This window comes from Cryptomeria japonica, chromosome 6 (assembly GCF_030272615.1).
Source record: "Cryptomeria japonica chromosome 6, Sugi_1.0, whole genome shotgun sequence".
Lineage (NCBI taxonomy): Eukaryota > Viridiplantae > Streptophyta > Pinopsida > Cupressales > Cupressaceae > Cryptomeria > Cryptomeria japonica.
The window spans coordinates 164,424,686-164,445,290 of record NC_081410.1 but is presented as its reverse complement, the minus strand read 5'-3'; the positions used below and the strand labels follow the sequence as shown (position 1 = coordinate 164,445,290).

Below are 20,605 nucleotides of genomic sequence, written 5' to 3'. Positions count from 1 at the left end.
GTTTGTGTCACTCATGCATATGGCATTGAGTTTGTTCTTCAACAACATATACTGTGGTCAAGACCTCGAACATCTCCTTTGCTGATTTCTTTTTAGTAATGCAAAGAATCAAATGATCCTTAGAAAAGATCAATTGGAGTTGTCAACATAGTTTCCACAAAGGCCCAAAGATCTACTTCTTCTAAAAGCATCTACAACTTAACTTCCATGGAGTTAAATCCTCTAGGTGGTTATACTCTCAAAGACAAGAGTAGGCATGTCTGCAATTATAGGAAAATGCTGAAATTGAATAAATTGACAAAAAAAATTGATCAGCAACCTAACTAGGTGCAGATATACACTCCAACCACTAAAACAACTAGGGCATCACACCCTACAACCTTTCATAGATCCCAGATCATTCAATAACTTAAGGCACTGAAAACATCCTACAACTACCTGTCACAGGGTCACGGGAACAACAAATTCCATTCACAAATCTAGAAAATCTTGGCAATAGTGCTTTGTTACCATGTTAAATGTCAACTTCATTAAGTCTAGTCTCTAGGGTTTGAATTGACTTACACATAAAACTCATAGCAAAATTTAAAGAAAAAAATCTTGAAATCAAAATAATTCTGCAATATGAAAAATATGTATTATTTTAGAAAAAATTCTGAGACCAAATAATATGGATTATGGATGCCACAACGTCATAAATAACCAATGAACTTGGCACCCCAAAATAGAACAAAGCAACCCTCATTTTACATTGTCTTTCATCACCCAAAAACAAAAACACACTTCTAAAAAATGTCAGCTGCTCAGATTATATATAAAATTAGAATAAGGTAGAAAATTAGTCTGCCCAGAATACACTAAAATTGGTTCCTAACAAAAGCAGTTTTGACTTCTAATATTAGAGTCAAACATCAGCTAAAAAACTGCTTTGCACATTCATGTTCTGCTGCAGTGACACAAAAAAAAAAACATATGAAGCATCAAAATAAATATTTTCTACTAATTTGATGGCATAGCAACAAATAAAAGTTCTTTCTTTTCTGTCATAAGTCAGATTATCATCTTAACAATAAAAAAATGAAATGTGATCTGACCAAGATTGATGAAGAGTATGGCTTATGTGAAGCATGTCTTGAGAGAAAGCAATGCCAATCAAATGTGAAGATAATGTCATCGGGTTCAATCAAAGATTACAATATCCATTGTGATATTTGCAGTCCAATAACAACTTTGGGTGGAAGAAAGTATTGAATATTTGTATTTATAGTTATTCCAAAAAACATTTAGAGGAAAAGCATTTGAATGTGTTCAAAGCTTTAAATATTAAGTTGAGTACTCGATTGGATGTAAATTTAAAACAAATAAAGGAAATGTGTGTTGAACTTTAAAAAAAATTCAGCAAGATGCCAATTATACCCGATTTGTTGTCCTCAATTTTGTTTTCAAAAATATGGACTATTACATTGAAATTTTTGTCAAAATCAAAATTTTACTCTAAGGCGCGCATCCCGAGATAGAATTTTTCTCTACCCCTGGATTGGACTAATCTTCAGTCCATCCTCAAACCATGTTTCGCATTTCGAGTTCGTTTGCTTTGTTTTTCTTTCAATTTCAGGTTTTTTCTCCCTAACCATAGGTGGGAAATTTTCTTAAAGTTGCAAGTTTTAATTTTCTCTTGTTTTAGTGTTGTAGGGAAATTTTAAGTCAATTACAAGTGCACTTTATGTAATTTTTAAACTTGTAACTTACTTTTTATTTCCCCCTTGTTGCTTTTTGTCTTTTTAGTCGTTGTAGGAACTTTTTGAACATATTACAAGTGAACTTTAAATTGTAAAGTTAAAATAAAACTTGTAATTTATTTAAAAAGTTTCACTAAAGTGATTTTAATTTATGGTAGGGGTTTTTCTCCTCCATTACAAGTTTTATAAAGTCACTTTAAGTTGTAATAGGGATTTTGTTTCTCTATTACAAGTTTTATTTTTAAGTTATTTTTGACTTGTTAAAGGAATTTTATTTTCCCTTCACTAGTCTTTTGTTGAGCTGTTTAAAACTTGTAAAGGGAGTTTTATTTCCCTTTGACAAGCATTTTAAACTTGTAGTTTTCTCTCACAAACCCGATTTTCCCTTAATGCATGAAAAGTGAACATATTAAAACTTGCAAATGGGTTTTAAAAACCCAATTTCATGTTCTTTGCAAATTTTAAACTTGTTGCCCTTCCCCAAGAACCTGACCAGCTGTAGAAGTCGAATTTGTTGAAGGATTTAAACGATTTTTGTGGAGAAATTTTAGGAGGAAGGTGCTTTGATTCCTAACCTATTCTCATGCATTTTGAAACTCTTTTTGTGCAATTTGGAAGTCGTTTTGCTGATTTAAAGGCATTCAAACAACAAACACGTGTTTTTGAAAATGCCACGATTTACCTCATGAAAAGCCATGAATCCTCCTTCTCCTAAGTCGTTTTGGCTTCTCTTACCTAGGCGTGGAGATTGGAAGCTTCATTTGACCAATTCTTCATGCATTTGTTAGGCATTTTGCTACATATGGCGTTGGGTTTGAATCTTCTTCTTTTTTCTATTTAAGAGATTCAATCTCTTCTTTCAAGGATTGTTTCTTGTTCTTGGGAGGTCATTTTTGTTGATCAAGGTATGCTTTCTTCTCTTGTTCTTACTTTCTTTTCTTGTTTTAATTTTTTTTAGTTTTCCCCTTTGTTCCAAGTTTGCAAAGCAATTTGTAAATTGCATTGTCTTTCCCCATTTTCCCTCTTTACTAGCATTCGGGATTTAAAACCCCGATTGCAAGTGAGATGAAAATAGTTGATCTACCCCTTTGGTTGAAAAATCTTAACTATCTTTTGCTGAAATTCCAAGTTTCAAAGTTGGAAAAATACTCATCCTTTCAAAATCGGGTTTTTAAAACTTGATTACAAGTTGAAAGTTCTTCCCATTTTCATCAAGATGATCTTCCCAAAATCTTTTCATTTTCACTCATATCATTTCTATCATCCATATATACCATTCCTGCCATTTCCTACACGTCAAAATCTCATTTTTCACCCACTACTCCATTTTCCTTTTTACAAGTATAATTGCATTCAGGTTTCAAAAGCCTGATTGCACATTTGTTCTTCCCTACTTGTATACTTGTAAAATGTTCCCCAATATACGAAATTGGTCAAAAGCCAAGTTCCAAGCATTCCTATTTATTTCCCATCTTCCTCTCACAAGGTTGTGAAGTGCAAGAGTTAGAATTTTTCCCATTTGAAGAGGAGAATAGGCAACTTGTTGCAACTGTTCAAAAGATCACTAAATCTGCTAGTGAAGGGAGCAATCCTTCAAGTTCTTCCGGCCCACAAGAATCAATTCAAGGAGTTGAGAGAATGGCTCAAAAGGTACAAGCATTGGAATCTTGGGTAGATCAGCTTCATCATTTGTGTGCACAGGTCTTGAAGGAAGTTTTTCAAATGATGGTCAAATTGAAGACCATTGAGGAACAATTGAACCAGGTTTCTGGCACTTTCAAACAGAACTTGGGAAAGGTGGAAGATAGCTTGACAACTTGGCTCAAGATTCCTCAACAAAAGTTAAGTGTTCTTCTAGAACATCAGGTTATTCCTTCGAGGATTGTGTATCTAAAATACCAAGAGCTCTTGCAAAACAAAGTCCTTGTTCTCAAGTCACTTGTTGAAGACATTGATGATGCCATGAGATTGCGAGTGGAAGCATTTTAGGATATTGTTTCTCATTGTGAGAAAGCTTCTTGTAATATTATAAATCAAAATGGGAAATTATTATCAGAAGAAAAGGTTCTCTCAGATTTGCAGTTGAAGATTCATCATGTGTGGAAGAGTGAAACATTTTCAGCTGTATCTATTCAAGCTTTGGTTACATACCAAGTCTTCTTACAGGAAATTCAGTCATCCTTTGAGAAGAATAATGTCACAATCCTTCGTTGCAGTGATGTTATTGTGAAGACCATGATCGTGGCAAAGAATACCCATGAACCGAATCCTGATGAGCTACAAATGATCATCCAGAAGTTTGAAGGATTCATGTCTACACATGCTGCAACATAAGTGTTTTTCAACACTTGTTGCATGTTCAAAATTGTAATTTCTTAGTTGTAGTTACTCTTTTGACATGTTTACTTGTAAAAACATTTTTGTAACTTGCAAGTTAAGTCATTACTTGCACTTTTGTAATTACAAGTAGACAAGTTACAAGTCAATTTAGAATAGGATGTAATTTTTAATAAGTCATAGTTAGTTATTGAATAAGTCTTGGTGGTTGAGAAAATTTCTCAAGTTAGATAGGATCCTCCCACCTTTTTCTCATGACTCCTCTCCTATAAATACTTGAGGGGGTCTATTGTATTTTCCTTATCTTTTAGAAAACAAGCAAAAACTCTGTCAAATTTGCAACAAGAAAGTCTGAGCTTTTATGTGTAAATTGAAGAGCTGAAAGAAATAGAAGAATATTACTCAAGTGTTGAGTCTTTGTGCTACATTCTTGAGTTTGTGTTCCAAGTATTTGTGTTCCATTATTGAGCTTAATCGAATTTGATTTGCAGTCTTTGTGTTGCAAGTATTGGAAGTTAATATAAATTAGAGTAAATATTCTCTTGGAAAGAGTTGTAAGTCTTTGTGCTCACACTTGTTCTTGAGAGAGAGATTAGAAATAGATTTTATGATAAGAAATAGTTGTGAGTCTTTGAGCTCATACTAGTTCTTATTGTTTTGTGTAGAAGGGAATAAGATATTTCAGACTTTGTGCTGCTATAATTTGTTCTTGATATCATTAGCATAGAAAAGGGTAGATAAAACTTCATATATTCAAGTCTTTGAGCTTGATATTACTGTCCCGTCCCGAAGGAAGTGACGGAAATCTTTGAGCTTTCAGGAAACTTCATTTCTTTTCTCTCATCTTATTTCAAAAGGTTGTCATTGCTGTTTTAAATTAACTTGCTATCACTTTTCTGTGAAGAGAAAACGATATTGGCTTTCTTGAAGAAAGAAGAAAGACTGTTGTCTCATCCCGTATAGTTTTAGATTAGATATAGATAGGGGGAGCCTTCCCTTAATTAGGAGAGTTTTACTCACACATTGTGGCTGAAACAACAATTTTGTATATTTCCCCCAATGTACAAAATTTTCAACCAACAAGATTACAACTTCCTACATAATACAAGAAAAATATGTAACAAAGAAGAAGAATGAGGCAACAATGGAGACAGCATGATGTACATTTAAAATTGGCAACAAATTCAAAGAAGAATAAGACAAAAAAAAATTCCCTTGACAAACAAGTTGGTGGCCTCATATCACCTGTAAAGCTCACCAATATCTCTCATTATTAATGGCTGTAAGAGGCAAAACAAAAATCATTTATGGGAGTTTAAACACGATGGCAAAGAGCAGTTTCTAGCAGCTGCCAACAGGCCTCCATTTCTATAGGCATAGGTTTAGTGATGTAGAGGGCCACTATCAAAGAAGAATAAGACAAAAAAAAATTCCCTTGACAAATAAGTTGGTGGCCTCATATCACCTGCAAAGCTCACCAATATCTCTCATTATTAATGGCTGTAAGAGGCAAAACAAAAATCATTTATGGGAGTTTAAACACGATGGCAAAGAGCAGTTTCTAGCAGCTGCCAACAGGCCTCCATTTCTATAGGCATAGGTTTAGTGATGTAGAGGGCCACTATCAAAGAAGAATAAGACAAAAAAAAATTCTCTTGACAAACAAGTTGGTGGCCTCATATCACCTGCAAAGCTCACCAATATCTCTCATTATTAATGGCTGTAAGAGGCAAAACTAAAATTATTTATGGGAGTTTAAACACGATGGCAAAGAGCAGTTTCTAGCAGCTGCCAACAGGCCTCCATTTCTATAGGCATAGGTTTAGTGATGTAGAGGGCCACTATCACAGCAATGGACATGAATGTTTGCAAAAAGAGAGGCAAATAACCTTCTTGGGAATGATGACCTTAGGTCGAAAAGAATTTTCAAGACCAATGCAGTAATAATAATCCATGCTATCAAAATCACATTGCGAGAACAATTCATGCTTACAAACCACCACTACAAGTTGAACTCTGATAAAGCCTAAATGCTCACAGCGGCTCTCCTAGAAGCTGCAGAGTCAAAGGAAACAATTTGAGCAGTTGTTGCCTACATCATTCAGCCCCAATGGATTGTGGGATTAAATTCCATTTTGGATGAACTGGTGCTATGATTAGGTTATCACTTCTCACCCAAGTGATGGTGCATGACAAATGTATGGCAATGTGTTGGGAAGCCGAAATATCCCATTCCTTCTGCAGTTGGTTTCAACAAGACTACAAGGAAGGTACAAGCAAAGCTTGAAATACATTTTCTAAAGCATGCAACAGGTGCAACTCCAAGCATCAGCTGATCTTTTGTTGTCCAAGAGGAAGAATGTGATGACAATAACGAAAGTGATTAAGGTTACTGCAGCTCGTTTTTATTCTGTCTGGCTAAAATTTCAAAAATATCTGTATTGATGTAAATAGTATAGGTTACCTGATAGCATTTGTATTTTTCTACAAGTTCTTTTTAAATCAAACTCTGTTAAGGATTGTGAGAACGTGGCCCTCCTACCTAGAGCAGCTTTTTTTTTTTGTAATTTTGGATACGTCTAATATAAAGGACATGCACCCACAACCATTTTTCGCTAGTCAAAAAAAACATTGAAGAAAGAGTATTGGCTTGCATGAAGCATGTCTTGAGAGAAGCAATGCTGAACAAATGTGAAAATAATGTCATTTGGGTAAATTAAAGACTCTTATTCATTGTGATCTTTATGGTCCAATAACAACTTTAGGTGGAGGAAAGTACTTAGTTGCTTATATTTATAGCTATTCCAAAAAACAATTAGATGTAATTTTTGAAAAGCAAACGATAAGCATTTAAATATGTTCAATGCTTTATATCTTAAGTTGAAAACTAAGTGGGATGTAAATTTAAAACAATCTGGGATGTATGTCAAATTTCAAAGTTTATTTAAGCAAGACACCAGTTGTGCACGTATTAAGACATACATAACACAAAGAAGGAGAACAATAGGATAATGTGGAGATAGCATGATGTAATTTAAAATTGCTACCTATATATTAGTTTAGTTCTCATGTTAAATTAATTTGAACATAACAACAACACAGTATTTGTCATTATACTTAATAGTTAAGGATTGTCCAGTATTTGTCCTAATACTACTCTGCACCCATACCAGCAGGGATGCTACTGAGTTCCCATATAGAATGATTAAAAGGGAGAGTCAAATTGAAGAACCATGAACAACAGCAATGATCATATTCAATGGATAGACATGGAAACCATGGTGATCTTTAGCTGGAAACCAGTAGTCATGGAAATATTCCCTCATAATTGGATGAAATGATTGAAAAAGTATAGAAGCTAGCTCATACGTAAGACTCCATATAGTTATAGAGCCATAAAAAGCATATGTTCAGCCAATAATGTAAATAAACCATTGGATTTTATCTACCAATTGCCTATACTGGATGTCTAATATCTATATTTGCATCATTGATTTTGATGTTTCAACATGAATTTCATCCTAGTCGTACCGCAATTCTGATTAATCAAACAGGCAGATATTACTACTCTCATGCTAATTGAAACAAGATTAGTGTAGGATATCCTTCTTAACAATCATTTAACTAATAAACAGTTTCCAGGATTAATTAAGCATAGAAGTGTTACCTGAAATCTAGAACTTGAATGATGAATAGAGTCATCAAATTACCACAGAATAAATAAAATAAGACAAAAAACACCTCTAGCATCTTGAAAAACTACAAACATTTTTTTAAATCAGAAATTTATCAAAAAGCAAGAAAACAAGAAGGCATTAACAAGCAGCATATAACCATTATACAAAGCAAGATAATAACACCTTGTTGATCTCCCAATTCGTCACCTGAGCAACAAATACATACATTTTTGAAACCTGAGTTAGCGTTCTCCCTGATTATTGCATCTTTGTCAATCTGTCTGCTGTCAGGTTCACTGCTACCATTGGCTCCAATATCTGCAAATTTCATATTATTGGTATCCTCAGAAGCATAGACTAATTGCTTCTCCTTGGATTTTGCAGCTTCTTTAGTTTTTTGTTTTATAGAATATGGTGGGGAGACAATAATTGCCTTTCTATTTACAGGGAGCAAAGTATCATCTTCTGCAGACCATATTTGAAACTCTGCAGTAGAAGCATCCAGCAATGCACTCCCTTTTTTATCTAATAAACATGGAGAAAGAATAGATCCAAAGTCTATTTCACTAGCCACTCTTTTAACATTGTGATTTTCCTCTAACAGATTTGAACTTTCACGTTGTCGTTTCCTTAATATGGAAGGTGTACTTCTAAAGGTCTTAGCGGCACTCTTTAATAAAGCCTCTGGGCTTTCATCACAATAAGGGGAACCCCACGGTGTGAATGGAATACAGCAGTTAACTGACGACATTATCATTTGGCGGACACCAAGTGGACTGTATGCTTGTTGAATAAGATCACAGTTAACAAATGGATTATCCAAACTAGGAAGGCGTGGTGGTTCATAGAATAAAGTGCCCAAATCAGGATCATCTGATTGTATATAGGAAATTTCCTCTTTTGTACTCATTTGACTACCTTCAGTATCATTTGGTGCCAAGGAAACAACAGCAGGAACAGAACTATCAACATGAGAATCAATATGAAGATTCCAAACATTAGACAGGTGATCTGGCAATAGCTGATAACTATGATCAATATCTGAGGCAGATTGAGAGCAAACATCATGACATATAGTGGAATTCAAAGTAGGAGGAGGCATTTCCATTGAGCATGCTCTGTCTCCAAGACCAACACTACTTCTTAACATCACATTGGAGTAACCTGAACAAACTGCAGGCAAAGAAAGAGGGAAATCTGATTCACATAAGCTATTTGGCACACCAACCATATTACTGGTATTTGCAGGTTGATTTGTGTAAAAATTTGAAGATAAGATTTTATCTTCTCCAGAAGAAGCAGACTTTACGGCTTCAGAGGCAAAAGATACCTGATCTCCTAAAGGCCTGCTTGCAAAAACACTAATTGTTTCAGACAGTTCTTTGGGACTACCTAAAGAACAGCTACTTCCTGTTATAACAGACTCAGCAAGCTCATTTGTTTCAAACGACGATACAAACAACCTTGCTGCCGATACAGGAGCATGTAAATGTGTAGTATCTCCACTTTGAATCAGATGCATATTTCCTGAACATTGTGACAGAAGAGGTTCAACCAAGCTGTGTGATTCATTATCTGAATTTGTCTTGTCTGTTGCCTTTTGCGATTCTGATCTTTCGCATTCCATTTGCATTGATGCTGAGGCAGGCACCTCCAATGAATCAGTATGACAACAACGTGTAGATATTGATTCTTGACTACATTCAGATATCTCATCCATTTCACTGCCTCGATTGACATTATTGAATTCTCCTACTTTTGACGATGAAGGCATTATCATAGGATTGGCAATGGACAAATCTGGAAATTGTGTCCCCAAACAAGATGCCAAATATGTATCAAGCTTCTTTTTTATTGAACTGTTCCAATGATTTTTTATCGCATTGTCTGTCCTGATCACATTGACAATTCAAGACTTTCAGACAACATAATTTGGGCAAGTATATATATTCTAAAACTGTCATATACTGTATCAAGAAATCACAAACCACCCCCAAAGAACACAATTCTGCAGGATTAGTACAAAAAATTATATGCAAGTAATATAAGGGCAACAGTCTTTTATTGGACAAGTTTTCCAGTCAAGTATATTTGAAAATTATTTTGCCTGCAACTTAAAATCCATACTGTCTATATGACTCAATTAAAATGTTAATCATTCAAGAAAACCACTCGAGACTTGCAACCTTAACTGCTTATTAGAAATTACTATGTACAGGCTATAACAGAACTTACAGAAGTAAATTACAGCAATCAATAAATAGCAATTCGAAAGAAAATAAAGTGTTTTGCTTAACATTAATGAACAAATTTTAAAATCAGACTATCCCATAAATAAAACAATAAAATCAAAGGATTATACAAAAACTTGTTCCTTGGGTAATACCATTTCAAACTGTAAATTTGTAAACATGATACTCAGGATTATATGATTGTCCAGAAGCCTTATTAAACTAAGATAGTTGATGCCAATATCTATTTATCAAATACATGAATTTTCTTCCATCGTTGTTATCATAGATTTACAACATCTATTGAGCAAATCAAGTGTTCACTCCTTCACCTTTGCAACTCTTTGCTGAACTAAGGATGTTTATTAATCACTTTACTTCATTTTGACAAACTTGCAAGTGCGTTAAGAAACTTATTTTTGTTTTGTTTTGCTGCACATAAATGACCCATTTGTTTTATCTACTGGACTTACCAAACCAATGCTGCTCATCAAGCAACACTCATAATCTATGACCATTGGCTGCCTATGGATGGATCAAGATTAATACTCAAAGAGTTCTTCTACCTTTCACCAAAGAGTGCTTGAATCTATCACATTGGTTGACACATGGTATCTATTCATAAGCTTCAGCAACTGTTGTTGGGGCTCAAAGTATCCAATCCCTCTATTTGTCTTAGGTGGGTGGCCAATTCATTTTCTATTCTCTGCCCATCGTTCCATTTTACTATTATGTAAATCCAATAATACCATACATTTGGATCTCATCAAGTAATGTGTACCACATGTCAGCTACTACAGACCCCTATCACTTAATATGTTATATACTGTTGTGACCATTTCACACATCGCCCCATTAAAATGGGGACCCCCTCTTTTTGCTCGGTTTTGCCTGTTTCTCTCTCTGCTTTTAGGGTTTTGGGTTAGTGAGTCAGTCGTCTGGACTGGGGTTAAGCCTTAGGGTTTCCGTTTTGATGTTTTCAAGCCGGTGTCCAGTCCAATTTTGAAGATTGTTGAGCTTCCTCTCGTAAGATGCAATTTTGAAGTAAGGTAATCTGTCAGGGGGCAAGTAAGTCCGTCTAGGTTCAGTCGGAATTTTGAATGCAAGTCTAAATTTTGCCTAAGTGTTGATGATGGAATTGTGAATTTTGTCCGGGTGATTTTTTGGCCAAATTTTGGAAATTTTGATAATTGATCCCAGGCATTGGAAATGGCCTAATTTTGCCTTATGAAGTGACTGAAGTCTTAAAATCTTGGTATTTTGGCCTGTGGAAGCAAGTTCGCTCCTGTCCCTCAGTCAGGGACCAGGGCGAAATGACTCACTTAGACCATTTTGACCTCATTTTGATCAAATTGAAACGTCAAGGACGCAATGGAAGGTGAAATCAACATGATAGAGCGCCAGGATTTAGCCGTTTGCAATGAAAAGCTGAACTTTTGCCCTCAAGGACAAAAATCGCTCCTGTCCCTCACTGAAGGACCGGAGCTTGTTTCTCAAAATTCAACTGTCCTTGCAGGATCAAGACGATTTTTGGATTGGAAGATATAAAGGAGGGCATGTTCTGTCCATTGAATATAATTTGAAGAAATTTGCAAACAAGGAAATGTGCCAGGGACAAGTTCGCTCCTGTCCCTTACTGAAGGACCGGAGCTTGAAATCCAAAATTGCCTTGTCCTTGAAAGATTTGAATGATTTCGCGATTTGAGAAGAACAAAGGAAGTACATCTTATCAGTTGAATATAACTTGAAAGTACCATAATGAAGAAAATTGGCCCTCGAAGCAAAATCGCTCTTGTCCCTCTGCCAGGGACCAGGGTGAATTTTAGTGATAGCTCCCGTCCCTCTCCCAGGGACTAGAGCGATTTTCCTTATAAAACAAGTTTTGGGCAAAGATCAAGTGAGTGTTAAGTTTGAGGCAAGCAAAGGAGGCGTAACGAACCCATTGAAGATAATTTGAAGATTGTAAAATGCCAAGTGAAGCCCATATTGTCCTAGGCGCTCCTGTCCCTCTCCAAGGGACCAGAGCGATTTCTTCCTTAGACAAGTTTCTCGCCAAGATGAAGTGAGTTTCATGTCGAAGATGAGTGAAGGGGAGCACGGCGGATCCGTTGAAGATAGTTTTAAGTATTGGCAAAGAATGATTGAGCCTACAAATGCAAGTTCGCTCCTGTCCTTCAGTCAAGGACCAGGGCGAAATCTTAGTTATTTTTGCCTTCCCTTCCGATTTTTGATGAATCCAGACCAAGGTACAAGGGGGCAATGATGTTTGGAACGCCTTGAAGAAAAATTAAAGTGTCAAAGACCGCAAAAGTGATAGAAACGCCCAAGTTTGCTCCTGTCCCTCTCCAAGGGACCAGAGCGAAATAGTCAAATGTGCTTAAATGTTGAATGTCACTCCCATTTCATACGTTCAAGAAGGAATAAAGGACATCATTTTACGCCTTGAAGACAATTTGATATCAATATGATGAAGGATTTGCGCCATAGACTAAAGATCGCTCCTGTCCTTCAGTCAAGGACCAGGGCGATATTCATGAAATCAATCATTTTTCTTCAAAGATCACATCAAAGCAAGGTTACACAAGATCCGAAATGTCATTTGAAAGGTGATGAACAAGGAGTTAATGATAAAAGATGACAAATTTGAGCTAGAATTTAAAGTTTGCTCCTGTCCCTCACCAAGGTACCAGGGCGATATTCACTCAAATATCAAATTTGCTTTGCAAAGGACAAGTAAGTATGCGTGGAATGAAAGAATAAAGTTGTTACTTGCCTTGTGATATAAATTGGTGATTAAGGAGGCAAAGACCAAGGAGTAAATGCAAGATCGCTCCTGTCCCTCAGTCAGGGACCAGGGCGATAATGATCTTAAGAGGCATTCATCTACAAGATTGAATAGATCAAGCTCGAGATTCCCAATGTAGATGCCAGTTTCAACGTGGAGGAAGTGATTTTGAACGTAAAAGGCGAGAAATTCAAGAGCAAAATGCTAGATCGCTCCTGTCCCTCTCCCAGGGACCAGAGCGATGTGGTTTGTACCCCTTACATCTCCCATGTTTTGGCGCTAACATCATTTTCAAATTATTTCAAATGCTAAATTTCGATAAAATGGGCATTTAATATATGCGCACAAGACATTTAATTAATTAATTTTGTTTTTTAAATCGAAACTATTAAATACGAAGGCATTAAATTAATTAATTATTATTTTAAATAAATAAATTGGGGCGCTTGGGTTTTATTTTCCATATTTAAAAAAGTCAGCCTTGATTTTTATTTAAAATTTGTTTTTATTTTGCCTTATTTCCAAAAGTCGGCCTAGAGGTAATTGAGGGGGTAAGCGCTTATATAAAGGGGGTGTGATATGGCATTTTAAAACATCATTCAATCATCCTTTGCATGCGATTTGGAGAAGACAATTACAAGGTGCGAATTTCATCAAGGAGAGGTGCGAAATTTCCATTCAAAGGGGAGTGCGAACTTGGTTTGTGTTCAAGTGGAGCGAATTTGCCATCAAGACGTTGAAGACCCCACAAGTTGGCGAAGTTAACAAGGAAGGCGCCTTTGCTAGAGGAGGATCGCATTGATACTTCAAATTTTGATTTTTGCCTAGGCGATTTCCTTATTTTGCATTTTTTAGAGTTAGCTCTCAAGTGAGGTATGGCGAAGTCTTCCCTTGTCTTGAATTTTGAATATTGATCTTAAATTTTGAATTTTGAAATTTTGAATTTCCAGTAGCTCAATCATATTTAGGAAATGATAAACTCAAGGACTTATCATGAAGTTTCCTAAATTCAATCTTTAATCTAATTTATGTTTATACATTGCAAAATCTATTTCTTATTATGAAATGTTGTGCAGGTGTTACAATGGCAACCCCAAAGGCGGGAGCATCCATCAGTCGTCTAGCTCTCATGAAGGAAGATCAGAAGAACGAAGAATTGGAGACCAAGATCGTGTCGAAGTGGAGCAACATTGGAGATACCAACTTGGGGAACTTCAGTACGAAGAAGTTTCGAGAGGTCCCTTACATTGGCAAGCCGTCACCTGTCGCAAGGAGAATAATTGAAAGTGGTATCATTAAGGCGGTCGGCTTCCCTCCAGCGATCCAGTGCCATGAGTTGATGATCGAGTGTGCTCGCCATTATGATCCACAGTCCAGATCGATAGTGTCCAAGGAAGCAAACACTTTTGCTTATCTTTCAGAGGAAGCTATCAGTGAAGCTCTTCACTTGCCAGAACATAAAGATATGATTTATAAAAGCTTAGAAGGAGCCAGGTCCATGTACGAAGATGATCCAGACACTTGCCTAAGCATCATCAATAAGAACTGGTTACTCAAGAGTCGTCCTCGCCTGAGCAAGATTCCGAACACACCACATAGGATCGACTTCCAGGAGGAGTACAGAGATTTGATAACATTACTCAACCGAGTTACAGGGGCTCCTCAAGCCTTCTATTTTGAGAAGTGGATGTTCTACTTCATCCAAGTGATAGTTCAGGGAAAAGGAACAATCCATTGGGCTAGAATGATTAGCCATTGCTTGGACGTACAGTTAAGGAGATTGAAGGCTACCAAGTCTTTCCACATGAGTTCATACATCATATATGCCTTGATCAGGAGCTTTGAGTATGCAGGACTACCTCATAGGGGAGTGATTGGAAGAGGGCCCGGGGAAGTCAGAGTTTGTGATTCCTATGTTTACTTGCATCATCCGCCAGGAAGTAACTACAAGTTAGTCAATGATACATTCACGATGAACATCACCAGGATATTGCAAGGCGGGATTCACAATCGGCTATCTCAGGATGCACAAGAGCTTGTAAAGAGGTACGGTGCTTGGTTCATCCAATTTCAGAAGTTTACATATATTAGAGTTCATGGATGTCCTTCACCTCCCTATATGTTGCCGAGATATCCGACAGACAGAATTGTGTTACTTGAGGTAACAAGACAGTTGGCCGCTTATGTGAAAGCATTCAGACACAGACATGGAAATGGAGTTCCTGTGCCTATCATATTAGGGAATTCAGTTGAGGTATGTCCTAATGCTCTAGCCATGGATGATGCAGAGAAAGAGTTAGCTTTATATTCATTTTCATTCTTTGCCTTGAGAGAGAGCTTTGATCCATATGGGTATATAGAGGAGACAGTCGGAAGAAAATATAAGCATGAGTTTCAGATAGAGGACTTTGTGATGAATCTCTTGGATGACCTTGAAGTGAAAAGAAAGATGCATTCTAGATTGCCTTTAGACTTTATCAGAAAATGCAAAATTTACAGAGTGGCCGACCAAGCTCAGGACAGTGGCAGACATCTCCAATCATCTTATGATCGAGAAAGCAAATCAGTGAGGCTAGATTGGAATGAACCCGAGGTTGTGGATCTAGATGCTTTGATGGCTCCAGTCTTGTCTTGTACTCGCATTTGGGTTGATGTGCAGCATCAGAAGTTGAGAGAGCAAGGCATATCTATGACTTTCACTTTGGAAGAGAGACCGGTTGAAGGAGGAGCAAGTGTAAGTGAGGGTAATCCTAATCCCAGAAATGCAAGCGAAGGCAACCTTCGAAGTGTAAGTGAGGGCAATCCCCATTCAAGAGGCTCGAAGAGGAAAGAGAGACCTGAGAAAAGAGAATCTTCCAAGAAGAAGCTAGAGGCCAATCGAGATCGTTCATCTGGCACATCTTCTCGGCCTGAGAAGAGGACACTTGAGATAGAGGAGTCTATGGAATCAATGGTACAGAACGATAAAGAAGGACAGGCACCTCGAAGGTCACCAAGTGGGTCTCTCCAAGCTAATGAGCTACATGAAGATAAGGAAGAAAACGAAGAAACATCTCCTCTCAGAGAAGAAGAAACATTGCCTAATGAGATACAGGTTAGAGAAACAAGATCTGCCATTCCAGATTGGTTAAAGGAGAGACTAACAAGGGTGATTGTGATCGAGGACGAAGATAATGTGATTGATTTAGAGAGCCTTGTTGGAAATTCTCAGGGAGTGACAGAAAAGAGGAAAGCCACTAAGATGTCCAAGATGATCAGAGATGAGACAGGATCTAGGAAATTATAGATAGCTACACCAGCAGTGGACAAGTATGAAGGTGAGATCCTCACAAAGGAATTTGATGTAGAGACATTTGAGCTTGGTCCACTCACAGCCGAGCAGACGTTGGATGATGCCACTGATTCATTTGAGGCACTTAAGGACAAGCTTAGAGAAGAAATGGAAAAGAATAGGAAGTTTGAGCGAGAGGTCAGTGCTTGGAGAGGCTACTTTAGCCATCTCAATCAGCCTTTGAGGCGTCAGGATCTAGCAGTATCTCTTGCGCAGGCACTTCCCCTCGAATCAGTTGGCCAGGCAGAGAGAGTCAGGAGTTTGGTTCAGCTTATGAGCTCATGGATTGACAAATCCCATACAGTTGCTATTGAATTTGCAACAAGGATGATGCAGACCATTCATCGAGCTATTCAAGTTCTTGAGGTCATCCACAACTTGATGATAATGGTAGCTGCCTTTGCTCATACTAAAGATGTTATCATTCCTGTCCTACAAGTAATCAGACAAACATCAAGGAAGGTCCTAGTGCAAGAAAAGATAATGGATGGAGGACCTCATGGTTTACTTCAGTGGTCGACTTTACTCCAGATGAAGGAAGTTCTCTTCGAGGACATCAGTACTAGATGCAATCATGTTGAGGAGGTTATCCACCCGATCCAGGACAGAGTGTTTGAGGTACTACGTACTATTCTTGGCAGGAGGATCGAAGTTGAGACAGATGTAGATTTGCAAGAATTAGAAGATAGAGTCAAGGTCATCTTTTGCAAAGATGAGAATATTATTACAGATGAGCAACGAGACCAGATGTTTGCTACCATGCTCCTGATTGAGAAGACCAAGGAACTTGAACCTGAATGGGACGCTGCTCTTCTCAGGGCTTTCGATCAGGTCATCCACTTAGAAGAACGAATGAAGAATCTTCCCGAGATTCCAATTGCTAAGATCGAAGGAATCGTGTCTAGATTCATTGCATATGCTAAAAAAGAGCATTGGAAAGGGAATAAGATTCTAGATGAGAGGTTGTTATAGATGATGTGGCACCTTAATTGTCATTGGTCTATGTCTCCTAGATTTTCGTGCCAAATTTAATATTTGGCTATGCATTTAATATTGTTCAGTAAAAAGGGGGCTATTTGTAATAAACCCTAATTAGGGTTTAGGTGTCATAATCTTGGCCATTGATCTTATTTTGATCTGGACCGTTCATTGTAATTGAGGATGCTATATATACCCTCATTTCTTTTCATTTTGGAACTAGAAACTAGAGATTAGATGTCAGCATTAGTGATTAGAGATTAGCAATTTGATAGAAGCAAGTATTTTGTAGCAAGATTGAGCTTTGAAGAAGGAATTTCAAACAATTGTTGTTCATGATGGCTTTGAGATCAATAAAATATTGAAGTTATGGTGTTTTATTGCAATTCTTGTGGTTATCTTCATGGTTGTTCGTTTTCTTGAATCATTCTCAATCAAAATAGTGTTTTAATTTGAAGGACAAAGTGTTGGGCTTGATCGTCGGTGAGGTTCACTTTCCAAACCACTAGCTTCTTGCTGATTGTAGGAACGCCTTGCATGGTCAACTGGATCAACTTGAAATACTTAAACTTTCAATCATTGTTGTATCTTGGACATGTGCCTTCGTGGTAGTGTTTATGATCCTTGATGAATTGAAAAATCATTTGTTACCTTAGAAGATCGCATCAATTTCAATTGAGTTGTTACTTTATGGCAATATTGAAGTTGGTAGAATCTTACCAAGTCTCGTCCACATTAAGTCATTCTTAGGATTAGATTAGACTTTATCTCTTGCAAGCCCTACTCTTTTGATCTTTTTTGAGAGCTTGTTAGTATTAGGAAACCCTGTTCCTGCAGTTTGGATTTGGCGTAAGACCCCTTGATGAAACAGCAATCACAACGGCCACTGGTGCTTATCCACACGTAGAGACCCTACTTAAAAGAACATTGAAGTCACCCTAACTGATCCTTCTTGCGATATCTTCAGCAATTAGAGATTTTATTCAAGAGAGGATAAGGTACCCTTGGGTATTTTATTCTGTGTATGATTGTGTACAAAATACACGTCAACATATACCTAGGCATATGATATTATGATATGCATGGGATGGTGGGTTGACCAACATGTGGCACATATTCCCCTTAGGTATGTTTGTTCAAATAAATTAGGTCAAATGGCTACCCTGTGGAATTTGTTAGATTATCATTTGTGGGAAGTATATATATAGGAAATAAATATCATTGTGAATGGCAAGTCAAGCATACAGGCAGTATTATATTTGGTTGAGATCTCAACATAGAGACATGACACTGAGTGGCTACTTAAGGAATATTGAATGGTGTTTCCCTTGTGTTGTTACTGAAATTTTTTATTCTGCTATCTTTCCCCAATCACCACTTGAAACTATCATGTTCATTGACACATGGGCATTAGCAATTGTTGTATGTCAAATTACATACTTCTGGTTTCATCATAGGTGGGCAGCAGTTTCTATTTGACAAACATGTTTCCATTCACGTGTGTTGAAATCCTTCTGCCTTTAGCTAACCATGTGTCCGCAAACAACAAATAAATATTGTGCGATTTTTGTGACCTTGCATGTATTTCAGCATTCACATTTGTACTGTTCAAAAGTGAATGATTGTCAAATGGAAAACTAAGTACACAATCAGTGGCAATTACAAATTACCTTCTTGATTGCACTTTTGAATCTACCATATTTCAAATACCATCACTATCATTTTCCTCTGATTGATTCATCTCTGTTTGGCTAAGAAAGCGTTAATGAATGCTAAAAAAGATTAATTTCCTAAAAAGATTATGCCGTTGTATCTAGCATGAGATTTCCTAAAGCTTTTAATATTGCCACTTCTCAAAAGCCTCTCGAAAAAACATTCCCAATGATACTGAAATTATATGAATAAAAAAATATGGCAAGGTAAGAAAAGCTTCTCAAGGTGAATAATTTTTCCCTAATTTTGTGCCAAATTCAAATTTGCATTTCAATTTGACACAATCATACCTACATAAATACAACACAAATCTTCATTTTGGCTTTTCTATTAAAGATCTTTAAGAATACTATCACACCAATTAACCTCTTTATTATCACAAGAATCACCCCAATTTGACACTTGTAAAAGCATATCCATTGTTTCCATTGTAGACTTCATTTCTAAAAATAAAATCAGAAAAAATATCTCAACCTACCCACTAAATTTCTCCTACTCTACCCAAACTGTTGTCCTTGTACCACAGAAAAAGATAGTATACATCGAAGTGCAGAAATGTCATTTATTAAAAATATATGCAAAAATAGTATAGAAATCATTAAATCAAACAACACAGATCGATATTAAACAAAGTTTCCAGGCCAGGAATGGTTGGGGACGTATTTAAGCATGGTTTTTTGCAGGCAATTTCAGGGCACAAGGGACAACTATTGAAAACATAGGGAAAAATTTTGAATTATAGGGAAATTTGAATTATTCATTGGATAACATTGATAACTCATTCATCAAATACATCATAGATCTTTTATACATAACATTAGAGTTGAATTAAGAAATTACATGAAAGTCAAAAAATATTAACAAAATTTAATTGCTTTCATGATTCATTGTCAATGTGCATATGATATATATTAAATAAAATTAAAAAAATACAACAAAATTCCCAAAATGACAAAAACTTTGAAAATATGCTGCTGCCCCTTAGATCCCAAAGAACTTGTGCATTCAACGAGAGTATCTCCTTTGTCTCAAGATTGTAGGGATAGAATCAAGTGACAAGTTCTTAACTTTGTATTGAGATTGGAAAGGAGGCTACCTCAATAAGACCACTGTCCCAAAGTCTTCTTGCTGTATTTTTCCCTTTCCAAATTTGTTCTTCCAGCTCATTATTGAACATCAGAACATCCCAAATCGATGTCCTTGAAAATTTCTTTCCCCTAGAATCTGATAGAAAACTTGTTCTCTTAGGACCAAATCAGCACCCTTTTATGACTGCAAACCAATGTTTTTCTACTAAAATCCTAAGTGCTTCATCATTGTAAACTGACGAAAAAAAAATATTGGTTATCATATTTCTTGAGAGCATTATACTGTAACTGTAAAAACAACTTAAAACTGTTGTTTTCAGTGATACAAAACCATCTTGGGAATGAAACACAACATTGAGAGGTACAAATGAAGCTTGAAATCTTAGGTATTTTTTTGCCTGATTTAACCCTGAAAACCCTTCTATTCATTAACACCCTAACAACATGTGACTGTCAGACACCATAAATAAGCATCAAAATCTGTTGTCTTGCAGACCAAATTCTATCATTTAGGGCTGAGTGTGGTGTTGGAGCCCACAAAAGAAAACAATAAAATAATTTGTAAATCATTTTAGGCTTTTTTTTTAAATTTCAGTATAACTAGGAAAGTCTGGGGACATTATTGACCACCCCAGCAATCTTGGGGACGGTTAGCGCTTCCCACGAAGTCCCCATATTTGCAAGTCATTAGGACCAAAAAAATTTGATTGGGGGCAATAATGAGAT

General features: G+C 36.6%; 1 protein-coding gene across 2 annotated transcripts in view; it reads right to left on the bottom strand.

Moving 5' to 3' along the window:
- Window positions 1-20,605, bottom strand: part of LOC131033308 (uncharacterized) — a 115,114-nt gene that overhangs the window by 21,891 nt on the left and 72,618 nt on the right. For both annotated transcript variants that reach the window (XM_057964494.2, XM_057964495.2), the window contains exon 8: window positions 7,980-9,645. In XM_057964494.2, the coding sequence (XP_057820477.2) occupies window positions 7,980-9,645 (1,666 nt within the window). The remainder of the gene's footprint in view (window positions 1-7,979; window positions 9,646-20,605) is intronic.